At 35.2% G+C, this 12,600-nt stretch overlaps 1 protein-coding gene across 17 annotated transcripts in view; it reads right to left on the bottom strand.

The window, feature by feature from the left end:
• The window catches only part of COL24A1 (collagen type XXIV alpha 1 chain), a 349,220-nt gene that overhangs the window by 273,519 nt on the left and 63,101 nt on the right, over nucleotides 1–12,600 (bottom strand). For 15 of the 17 annotated variants that reach the window (XR_011438845.1, XR_011438846.1, XM_023641737.2 and 12 more), the window contains 3 exons: nucleotides 12,391–12,435; nucleotides 7,697–7,750; nucleotides 6,454–6,498 (listed from right to left, as the gene is read on the bottom strand). Coding sequence is in view for 13 of the 17 variants with exons in the window: in XM_023641737.2 (XP_023497505.1) it covers nucleotides 6,454–6,498; nucleotides 7,697–7,750; nucleotides 12,391–12,435 (144 nt within the window). In the remaining 4 variants the exon portion in view is untranslated. Of the gene's footprint in view, nucleotides 1–6,453; nucleotides 6,499–7,691; nucleotides 7,751–12,390; nucleotides 12,436–12,600 lie in introns of all 17 variants that reach the window. The other 2 variants (XM_070267394.1, XM_070267393.1) reach the window with 1 other exon arrangement.

Here is a 12,600-nt window from a genome sequence, read left to right as displayed (position 1 = left end):
AAATCCTCTTATGAAGCTGGCCATCAAAACCTAAAAGTACAACTTAAAAAGGGTTACAGCCTTTAATTTAATTTTCAATAAAATGGGGAAAAAAGCAACAACAAAAGGCTGGACAACATAGTGCAAAAATGGTATAAAGAAGAACTTAGACAAGTTACAGAATCACTGAAGCAAGATGAGAAAATGCAGCGAGAGCAAACTGCGCAGAGCCAAGTAACACATCGCGGAGACACTGTTCACTCAAGGAAGAAACTCCCCAATTCCAATAACTCTGATAGAATCGGGGACAGGTCCCATGGCCGAGTGGTTAAGTTCACATGCTCTGCTTCGGTCACCCAGGGTTTCACCGGTTCAGATACTGGGTGTGGACCTAGCACCGCTCATCAAGCCATGCTGAGGCGGTGGGTGGCCCACACAGCAGAAATAGAAGGACCTACAACTAGAATATCCAACTATGTACTGGGGGGCTTTGGGGAGAAGAAGAAGAAGAAGAAGAAAACAAAAGATTGGTAACAGATGTTAGCTCAGGGCCACTCTTTAAAAAATAATAATAATAATGATAGAACAGCAGAGAAAGTGTATGCTGTATGCTAGGCACTGAGGCTCAGGCAGTTCTCATAACTACCTGAAAGCTAAGTTTCATTATCACCATTTAATAAGAAAAATGAAGCACAGAAGGGTCGAATGACAACTAAAGTCACAAAGCTAGTAAATGAGGGGTTAAGAAAAAAAAGGCAGGCCTGCCAAACTCAAAGCCCATATTCTTTTTGTTTTTTTGTTTTTTGGGGTTTCTTTGTTTTTTTCTTTATTGAGATCATAATAGTTTACAATATCGTGAAATTTCAGTTGTACATTATTATTTGTCAGTCACCATATAAGTGCACCCTTTCACCCTCTGTGCCTACCCCCAAACCCCCTTCCCCTCTGGTAACCACAGAACTGTTCTCTTGGTCCTTGTGTTTATCTTCCACTATGAGTGAAATCATATGGAGTACATCTGGCTTATTTCACTTAACATAATACCTTCAAGGTCCATCCATGTTGTTGGGATTGGGACAATTTTGTCTTTTTTATGGCTGAATAGTATTCCAGTGTGTGTGTGTGTGCGTGTGTGTGTGTACACACACCACATGTTCTTTATCCAATCAGTCTGTGGGTACTTGGGTTGCTTTCGTGTTTTGGCTATTGTGAAGAATGCTAAAACGAACATGGGGGTGCACAAGACTCTTTGAATTGTTGATGTCAAGTTCTTTGGATAAATACCCAGTAGTGGGATAGCTGGGTCATATGGTATTTCTGTTTTCAATTTTTTGAGAAATCTCCATTCTGTTTTCCATAGAGGCTGCACTGGTTTGCATTCCCACTGGCAGTGTACGAGGGTTCCCTTTCTGCCACATCCTCTCCAACATTTGTTGTTTTTTATCTTGGTAATTATAGCCATTCTAATGGGTGTAAGGTGATATCTTAGTGTAGTTTTGATTTGCATTTCCCTGAGGATTAATGATGTTGAACATCTTTTCATGTGCCTATTGGCCATCTGTATTTCTTATTTGGAAAAATGTCTATTCATATCCTCTGCCCATTTTTTGATCGTTTTTTTGTTGTTGTTGTTCAGTTTTGTGAGTTCTTTATATATTATGGAAATTAACCCCTTGTCAGATAGGTAATTTGCAAATATCTTCTCCCAATTGCTGGGTTGTCTTTTTGTTTTGATCCTGGTTTCCTTTGCCTTGTAGAAGCTCGTTAGTCTGATGAAGTCCTCTTGTTTTTCTTTTGTTTCCCTTGTCTGAAAAGACATGGCATGCGAAAAGATCCTTTTAAAACTGATGTCAAAGAGTATACTACCTATATTTTCTTCTGGAAGTTTTATGGTTTCAGGTCTTACCTTCAAGTCTTTGATCCATTTTGAGTTTACTTTTGTGTATGGTGAAAGATAATAGTCTACTTTCATTGTTTTGCATGGGCTGTCCAGTTTTCCCAACACCATTTACTGAAGAGAATTTTCTTTCTCCATTGTATGCTCTTGGCTCCTTTGTCGAAGATTAGGTATCCACAGATGTGTGGTTTTATTTCTGGGCTTTCACTTCTGTTCCATTGATCTGTGTGCCTATTTCTGTACCAGTATGATGCTGTTTTGATCACTATAGCTTTGTAGTATATTTTGAAGTCATGGATTGTGATGCCTCCAGCTTTCTCTTTTTTCTCAGGATTGCTTTAGTTATTGGGGGTCTTTTGTTGCCCCATATGAATTTTAGGATTCTTTGTTCTATTTCCACGAAGAATGTCATTGGGATTCTGATTGGGATTTCATTGAATCTATTGATTGCTTTGGGCAGTATGGACATTTTAACTATGTTTATTCTTCTGATCCATGTGCATGGAATACCTTCCCATTTCTTTACGTCATCATTGATTTCTTTCAGTAATGTCTTATAGTTTTCATTGTATAGGGCTTTCATCTCCTCAGTTAAATTTATTCCTAGATATTTTATTCTTTTTGTTGTGATTGAAAATGGGATTGTATTCTTGAGTTCTCTTTTTGTTAATTCATTATTAGAGTATAGAAATGCAACTGATTTTTCTGAGTTGATTTTGTACCCTGCAACTTTGCCGTAGCTGTTGATTATTTTTAATAGTTTCCCAATGGGTTCTTTAGAGTTTTCTATATATAGAATCACATCATCTGCAAACAGCAAGAGTTTCACCTCTTCATTTCCTATATGGATTCCTTTTATTCCTTTTTCTTGCCTAACTTCTCTGGCCAAAACCTCCAGTACTATGTTGCATAAGAGTGGTGAGAATGGGAACTCTTGTCTTGTTCCTGTTCTCAGAGGGATGGCATTCAGTTTTTCTCTACTGAGTATGATATTGGCTGTGGGTTTGTCATATATGGCCTTCATTATGTTGAGGTAATTTTCTTCTAGCCCCATTTTGTGAAGAGTTTTCATCATAAATGGCTGTTGGATATTGTCAAGTGCTTTCTCTGCATCTATTGAGATGATTATGTAGTTTTTATTCTTCATTTTGTTAATGTGGTATATCACATTGATTGATTTGTGGATGTTGAACCATCCCTGTGTCCCTGGTATAAATCCTATTTGATGATGGAGTATGACCTTTTTGATGTATAGCTGTATTCGGGTTGCCAATATTTTGTTGAGGATTTCTGCATCTATGTTCATCAGCGATATTGGCCTGAAGTTTTCCTTTTTTGTGATGTCCTTCTCTGGTTTTGGTATCAGGGTGATGTTGGCCTCATAGAATGTGTTAGGAAGTATTCCATCTTCCCCAATTTTTTGGAATAATTTGAGAAGTATAGGTACTAAATCTTCTTTGAATGTTTGGTAGAATTCTACAGAGAAGCTGTATGGTCCTGGACTTTTATTTTTTTGGGAGGTTTCTGACTACTGTTTCAATCTCTTTACCTGTGATTGTTCTATTCAGATTATCTATTTCTTATTGATTCAGCTTTGGAAGGTTGTAAGAATCTAAGAATTTACCCATTTTTCTAGATTGTCCAATTTGTTAGCATATAGTTTTTCACAGTATTCTCTTATAATCTTTTGTATTTCTGTGGTATCTGTTGTAATTTCTCCTCTTTAATTTCTAATTTTATTTATTTCAGCTTTCTCTCTGTTTTTCTTTGTAAGTCTGGCTAAAGGTTTGTCAATTTTGTTTATCTTCTCAAAGAACCTGCTTTGTTTCACTGATCCTTTCAACTGTTACTTTTTGTTTGTTTCACTTTATTTCTGCTTTGATTTTTATTATTTCTCTCCTTCTCCTGATGTTGGGCTTTGTTTATTCTTTTTCTAATTCTGTTAGGTGTAGTTTGAGATTGCTTACTTGAGATTTTTCTTGCTTGTTAAGGTGAGCCTGTATTGCAATGAATTTCCCTTTTAGGACCGCTTGTTGTTTAGTCTCCACATCTTTGTCCCTCTCTCAGCTTTTTTCTTGTAGTTAATTTCTAGTTTCATAGCATTATGGCCAGAAAAGATGCTTGATATTATTTCAATCTTCTTAAATTTATTGAGGCTTGCTTGCCTTGTTTCCCAACATATGGTCTATCCTTGAGACTGTTCCATGTGCACTTGAAAAGAATGTGTATTCTGCTGTTTTGGGATGGAGTGTTCTATATATTTATCTATGAAGTCCATCTGGTCTAGTTTTTCATTTAATTCCACTGTTTCCTTGTTGATTTCAGTCTGGATGATCTATCCATTGATGTGAGTGGAGTGTTGAGGTCCCCTATTATTACTGTGTTGTTGTTAATATCTCCTTTTAGGTTTGTTAATAGTTGCTTTATATACTTTGATGTTCCTGTGTTGGGTATAGATATTTATAAGTGTTATGTCTTCTTGGTGGAGTGTCCCTTTTATCATTATTTAGTGCCCCACTTTGTGTCTCTCTACCTGTTTTATCCTGAAGTCTACTTTGTCTGATACACATATGGCAACACCTGCTTTTTTTTGTTCACCATTAGCTTGGAGTATCATCTTCCATCCCTTCACTCTGAGCCTGTGTTTGTTGTTGGGGCTGAGATGTGTTTCTTGGAGGCAGCATATTGTTGGGTCTTGTCTTTTAATCCATCCCACCACTCTGTGTCTTTTTATTGGAGAATTCAATCCATTTACATTTAGAGTGCTTATTGACATATGAGGGCTTCATGCTGCCATTTTATTGCTTGTTTTCCAGTTCTTCTGCAATTCCTTTGTTTCTCATCCCACATATCTCAGACTACCAATTTGGTTAGGTAGTTTTCTATGCTGGTTTTCTTATTTTTCTCCTTATTTATTATTTGTATCTCTGTTCTACTTATTTGGTTGGTGGTTATCATGAGGTTTGTATGAAAAATCTCATAGACGAAATAGCCTATTTTCTGATACCTCTTATTTCCTTGGACTAAGCCAATTCCATCCCTTTCTTCTTCCCCTCCTAAGTTGTGTTTGTCACACTCTGTTCCATCTTGTGCTGTGGGTTTGTGGTTAAAATGACAAAATTATATTTATTTTTGGTGTTTTCCTTCCCTTTATCTTTAATGTTATACTTGAATGTCCGCTAACCTGTTCTTATGGATAGCTACAATTTCCTCATTTTCTCTACCTATTTATCTCTTTACTCAGGGTCCAAAGCCCATGTTCTTTTTCGTCTGTGTGTGAGGAAGATTGGCCCTGAGCTAACATCTGTTGCCAATCCTCCTCTTTTTTGCTTGAGGAAGATTGTCACTGAGCAAACATCTGTACCACTCTTCCTCTATTTTATGCCGATGCCGACACAGTGTAGCTTGATGAGCAGTGCTAGGTCCATGCCTGGGATGCAAACCTGTGAACCCCGGGCCACAAAAGCAAAGTGCACATACTTAACCACTAGACCACCAGGTCGGCCCCCAAAAGCCCATATTCTTGACCGCTAATCTCTTCTTGCTTCCCAGATCCAAGTCAAAATATGCTTTCAGTGTGGTTTACAATAAAAAATACATGACTTTTCCCCATTATATTTTCACTTAATGCAAGAGTAGAGACAGGATGGGATAGACAGTTAAAGGAGAGAAGACCTTGGTTCTAATTCTAACTAGCTATGACTTTGCCAACTCACATAAATTCCTTAGCTTACTATTTTCTCATCAGTAAAATGGAGATGATATACCTGCTTTCCTACTTCACAGGATTGATGGCAAAACAAAAAAAGAAGAAAATGCATGTGAAAGTATTTGAAAATGTTTAAGAATTTTTAAAATTTAAAGAATCATTATGGCACATACTGTTTAAATACTTTATGCTTTATTTATTTCAAAAAGGTATTTTAGACAACATAAGGCACAGTAGTAGATTCTGGAAAATAACTGGCTATTAAAAAGAAAATTTTAAAAAGTTCTAGTTTACTAATTTTTTCTAGAACCAGCTTTGATTTTAATGTGTAACACACTCCATAACATATCAAAGTAATTTTCTTTTTATTCCCTTCATGATTAAAAGTGGCTAACAACTCCTTTAATGGTTTGGAAGTATAATGGTGTGTTCTTGATTTGACAAGCTTATTTCCTTCTTTGCAGATATTTCTTCACCCTAGGTAGTTTGTGTATCATAATATTGTCTCAGCCTTGAATTGATATGAATTGTTTTTTGCCCCTTCATATTTTTTTAATCATGATTTTTTAGGCCTACATATGTTCATATAGAAATAATGCAACAAATGTTTATAGAGCATATTCTAACACACGAGATATTATATAGGAGCTAGAAATTAATAGACAATAATGATGTAAAACCTACCACTATAAGACTGCTTTCTGTGGTCATAACAGTGAAAATATCTATTAAACAAGTGCACTTCTTTTCAGGCTAAACCTGTATTACATTCAAAGTTCCTACGAAAATGTGGAAACAAGTATTTTTGTATATTTCATCCTACTTGTATACAAGCATGCTTAACAAAATGATGAAAATGTTGACTTACTCGTATACCTTTAGGACCTGGATTACCTTCTGGTCCAGCTAAACCCTAGTGTGAACAAAAGACATCATCATCATACTACAGTATTTTTTAGAGTTGTTGACAAATCGATTAATTAAAAAAGCATACAAAGAGGTATCATTTTCATAAATATAAAATTCAGAACTCTATTTACTTAATGAAGGCTACTATATGTTCGAGGAATTTTAGAATTTCACAACCAAAAAAGGCACTGTACATAATATATACACAAATATATTTTAGATATCTAAATAAAGTAGATTAAAACACATTGTCAGATAGAAAAAATAATTTTTCATTAAATTATCTCTCATCGAAAACTGTTCTTTTAAAAGATTTCTAATTAAATTATCTCAAATATATTTGCATACACTTAAAAAATAAATAAGTACATTTTTAACTTCAGATCAATGTCCATATGTTTGAGTATTCATATTTTATGATAACTCAGATAACACAAATCATCACTTGGTGGTGAGACTCTAATATACAACACCCTTCATGCATTTTTAAAGCTTAAAAATACGGAATTTTGTTAAGAATAGATTATTTTTTGGCATTTTTATTTCTCTCATTCTTGAGAATAAAAAAATTAGAAATGTAGTTTTCTAGTATGCTAAATGAATAATTATTTCAAGAGTAAGCACTCAATTCATGAAAACCTAGGAAAGAAAATTTGTTCTATTATTAGTCTACATGAAGTAGTTAAATTTAGGAATTGGACAGAAATAAATATGAAGTGATTAGAATGAATTTTCAAAACAGTATACAAAGACTTGAATTCAGTTCAGATAAACATATTTAGTAGTGGTATACGTGGCAATGCCAACTGTGTCCTGATTTTTTTAACTGTGTTATTAAAAAATGATGGTTATTACACAGAGTCTTAACTCTGACCATTACTTCATTTTAGTCGATGGCAGTATTGTAAAATCAGTAGCAGGGCTATTTTAAGACCTTATTAGACCCTTGGTCATTTTAATTTTGAAAGTATATCATATCAAACACATTTAAAAATCCATTTCTATTTTAAACAAAACTTTCTGCAGTAAAATTTTTGAAATCTTTTTAAAGTTTTGATTTTGAAATTATTTTCCTATGAGTAATTCATTATTCAATAAAAATAACCCAATGATCATTTGAATCAATATCACTGGAAATCAGAATGTACAAAGTAGTAATGAAGAGGAACATAAAAGGAGAAGTGTAAATATAGTTACCTCACCTGCCTGCCAGGGTAACCACGTGAACCAATATTACCAGTGAGTCCTGGAATTCCCTGAAATGAAAAATAAAATAAATAAAACAATACAACACAGTCAAAGGAAGTCCAAGGAAACAAACTTGGTGCAATTAAAATACCCAAGTTTGGAAAGATCTTTTCTCCATAAAAATACTAAGTGTCCTGCACATTGATTATCTAATTGAAATAAAAATGAGCCAAAATTGCCAAATAAAAATGAATAAAACTGTTAGATTAGGGCCCCAAATAAGACACTGATTATTAATAACGATAAATCTAGGATGGAAAAATCCAGTGCTATGTAAGTAAGGATAAGACTTTTTCTAGAGAAAGAGTTGGTACATTTCTTAATAACCACTATCTTTTTGGAAAGAATTCCTTATCTCAATCACCCTGCAACTCTCCTTTACTGTCTGAGCATGAGCCCCAGAACACTAAAAGGGGCAGTGAACTTCAAAACCAACCTCTTCTTCGTTTCTAAAGTAAACTTATTCTTACAGAAAGTCTGATTAAGTAAATGTATATTAAGTGGTAAACACCTGTATCACGACAGAGATCTTTCTAAATATTCACATAGTAATTTTGGATGGTAAATTCATTTTAAATTGACAACTCTGTATTCTTCATATAAAACAAAGTTCAAAGAAGGCTGATATATGAACACTCAAACTTGTAAGAAAGGAAATTTGCAGCAGAACCAGGTGGAAAAGTGAGAAGAAATACTCCATTTGTTTCTACTGTCTTTCATTGATACATTCTTCATTCATTCATTCATCAGTTTATCCAGAGTTTAGGTATATTAAATAATTCTTGAACCAAGGAAATTCCAGAAGACTGTATATTGAGCTGCCTTTACTTAACCTCAAATGCTGACAGCAATGGTAAATTTCATAGATTCCTTATTTATTATGTAAAGTTCATTTCTTGCTTGTTGTTTGTAAAAGAGACAATAAAAGACACTAGCCCTTTGCCCCTCTGCTCTGAAGTAGACAGAAGAGTGTAACCTCCAATTAGAGTTTAGAAACCTTATAAAACTCCTAAAGATTTGGAAAATCTAGAGAAAGAATAGACTAAGGAAAAGGCAAATGGAAAATGATAGTTGAGAGTTTTTGCCCTCCCAGTCTATTAGACATGTAGGCTCCTCATATGTCTTTCTCTCCACTTTCCTCAGAATCCACTTCTCAATTTTGTTCTCTCTCATTTCTCTCCATCATCTCTCCCTATCTTCTCTTGCTTTAACAATTACCATTTCCTGACCACTTTTTTATGTGCCAATCACTATGCTAAGCACTATACATCTACTTTACATGTATGAGGGAGATACTCTTCTTCATTCTACATATAAAGGAACTAAGACACAGGGAAGTTATGAAACTTGCCCAAGATGCCACAGTAAGAAAGTAGTAGAGACTGGATGAGAACCCAGACAATCTGACAAAAGTTATATATGTGTGTGTGTGTGTGTGTGTGTATGCACACACACACACACATATATACATACACATACAGACATCTATACGTATATATATGACAATGTACAATTTAACAGACTGTGAATAAACAGTGGCCTTCTGAAAATTACAGAATAAAATTCTTGTCTACATGAGGAGAGATTATGTCCTATCAATTTCAGAAACCATATTTATGTACTAAACATTATCTTGTTAATATTCTATGTAACACATAATACTTTATTCCTTTAATAACATTTATTGTCTACCTATCATGTACCAGGCACTATTTCAAGTATTTTATATGTATTATCTTATTTAATGTGCTCAAATACTATAAGGTGGGTATCATAATCCCTATTTTACAGATGAGAAAAATGAAACATAAAGTGTTTGTCACCAGTGGAAAGTTGCTCAGCTAATAAGTGGGAAGCCAGGATTTGAATCAGCAAGTCTATCTCCAAGAGATCACCATTCAAGGTTGCCTCCCTGGTGTAGATCTGAAGTGCTAATGACTTCCAGTAGTACTCTAGGGAAAGCCCTCTAATTATAAGATTTGCTCCAGTTTACTTACATTTGCTTCCTTTATGCCCCATCCAATTCTAAAATACACAGGCCTATATCCAGAGAGTCATAAAACCTTATATTTGCGTATGCCAATAGAAAGGAGTGAAATAAAGCGAAAAGGTTGTTTTTATTCTGTAGGTCACTATCTGGCTACTGTCAACCATCATCCCTTTCATTCCTTTCCTAGACAAATTAGGTTAATTGACCTCTATTAAAAAGCAATCTGTTTTAAGACATAAATGAAATCTGATTTTGAACAGATTTTCATAGAGGGCGTTAAGGCAACATGTAGAGATCTAACACATTCCAGCTGCACAGAGAAATACACAAAAGAACTCCACTTGATGGCTAAGTTCTGCTTTACTGGAATGGCAGTAAACAAGTAAACGAGGAAGCCTTCAGCATAGTCTTACATGGCATAAACATATTCTAAACCAACCACATCCTAAAATCATTGTGACAACCACAGAGGCTCAAAAGAAAATCAAAACAAATACTATGACTCAATTTACTATGCACTTAAAAATGGTTAAAAAAAAAAAAGTTGGGCCACTTAAATTTGTAGCTTGAATGGAGGAATTTAGACACAAAGTTATATGTTTAGCCCCTGGAGAAATTAGGAATAGGAAGCCTTCTTCAATCCCACTTGTAAGTCTAAGCATAAAAGCACATGCTCTGAATCAGTCAGACTTCAGTGAGAATTCCACTAGTGCTACCGTGGGTCCTCTCTATATCTCAGTTTTTTCATTAATAAAATAGAACAATAACATCTAGGTCACAGGATTATTACGTGGAGAAAACAGAACAATGTGTAGAAATATATTTAAGAGTGGGGATAACTGCAATAATTCTTAGTGTTGCTGAGCATTAAATTAGTCAACATATGGAAACATTCAACAAATAATTCTACTACTAGAAGCTGTAGTTAACAGTAGCACAGTTTGGCAACTAATAAGGACTCAGTAAACAACAGTTCTTACTACTAGAGCTTGCGTAGATGAGAGAATTACTTTTCCAGATGTTTGCTGACCAATTTCCAAATATTTGCAAATTTTCCAGAAGTGAATGTCTCCTAACAAATTAGTTGTGCTCCTCCTAATGTCCACAGTGTTTTCATAGTTAAAACGCAAAATGATTTTAGTTGTTCTTCACAGTTATCACCAACTTTGCCTTTTTTCTAGAAATAAATAGAATAGAAAGGAATACCTGACTCCTAAATATGTTTTCCAACCTTTAGAATTGATTTTAGACTATTCCAAACAGGCAGAAATAACACCTCAGAACACTAACAAGTATACTAACAGAACCAGGTTAGAGAGCAGTCATGAGAGAACTGTTCGCTCCTGACACACAGTCGATTTGTTACTTACTTGTGAAGTATCACGTTTTCTTCATTGGAATACACACATTTCTGCCAAAGCACTATTCTAGGGATTTTTTTTTCCTCCCCAGGGACCAATCCCTCCTGCTCTTCTGATTTTTGCCCAAAAATGCCCAAATGCTTTTCAGAACTTTGATCTTCAGGAAACAAGAACTGTACCTGTTACAGATACATATATCACTTTACTTGCCCTGTCTAATAATTAGTAATCTTGAAAAATTGTGCTCAGGGACTGAACAGAGCGTACTGCCCCAGTTAACATAAATGAAAGAGAAAACTGACTTTATTTCTTCATTTACATCCTTCCCTCAGGGACAATCCATCACATTTCTTTCTGGAGCTCCCTTTAGGGCTTCCTGAAGCTCTTTGTTGTATCTCCAATTACGGTATCCTTCCCTCCAGTTCATTTCCTTTTTTTTTTTTTAAAGATTTTATTTTTCCTTTTTCTCCCCAATGCCCCCTGGTTCATAGTTGTGTATCTTTAGTTGTGGGTCCTTCTAGTTGTGCTATGTGGGATGCCGCCTCAGCATGGCCTGATGAGCAGTGCCATGTCTGCACCCAGGATTTGAACCAGCGAAACCCTGGGCCGCCAGAAGTGGAGTGTGCGAACTTAACCACTCAGCCACGGGGCCAGCCCCCCACCAGTTCATTTCTAATCTCCTACCCTTTTCACTGCTTTATTTATACTGACCTAGTACACATTCTATTGAAACACAAGAGCTGTGACTTTATTTTTTTCCTATATTATTTTCTGGTAGGAGGGAGAAGGAGAAACATGATCGAAAACTAAATAGTTCCCAATCTATTTGACTTTTAAATACAAGAACATGTGCAATTCTAACTAGGATTGCTATTAAAATTTATTTGCATTTCCTCACGCAAGGGACGGGGAACTAACAGCTATGGATAAGCTTTAGTAAACAGGCACGCCCCTAAAATTGTACAACAAAACAGATGTGTGTATGTGTGTAGACACACACAGGGGCATGTACGTGCGTGAATATGTGTATTGTCTGGGGAAAGGATCACAGCATTTATGAGATTCTCGAAGGGGCTCTGGAACATTTTAGGCAGAGAGTAAACGTCAGTCTGGGATTTGGAAGAAAACAACAAAACTATAAGAGATGATCAATTAAAAGTTTGTCCTGCACTAAACAGACTGAAAATCATTGAGAAGAAAAACTGAAATAGTGGAGAAAAGTAATCACTCAGCAGAGTTCCTTAATGTGTGTCTTGTTCACTGGAGAAGATACTGGTTTAATGAAGGAAGTACTTACTTGTTCACCTCGGAGTCCTGGGAGCCCTGGATGTCCTTTGGCACCCTGCAAAGGTAAAGGTGAAGACATGCCATTGAAAAGTAAACCCATTTATGCCAAACAACTAAACATAGGTTCTAAGTTGTCTTTTACGCCAACTTTTGGTTTCTTCATCAGTACAAATTTAATTCTTATTAAGTTTAATAAGAATTTAATTTTTATTAACTAGTA

This window comes from Equus caballus, chromosome 5 (assembly GCF_041296265.1).
Source record: "Equus caballus isolate H_3958 breed thoroughbred chromosome 5, TB-T2T, whole genome shotgun sequence".
NCBI lineage: Eukaryota > Metazoa > Chordata > Mammalia > Perissodactyla > Equidae > Equus > Equus caballus.
This window is presented reverse-complemented; position numbering and strand designations above follow the sequence as displayed.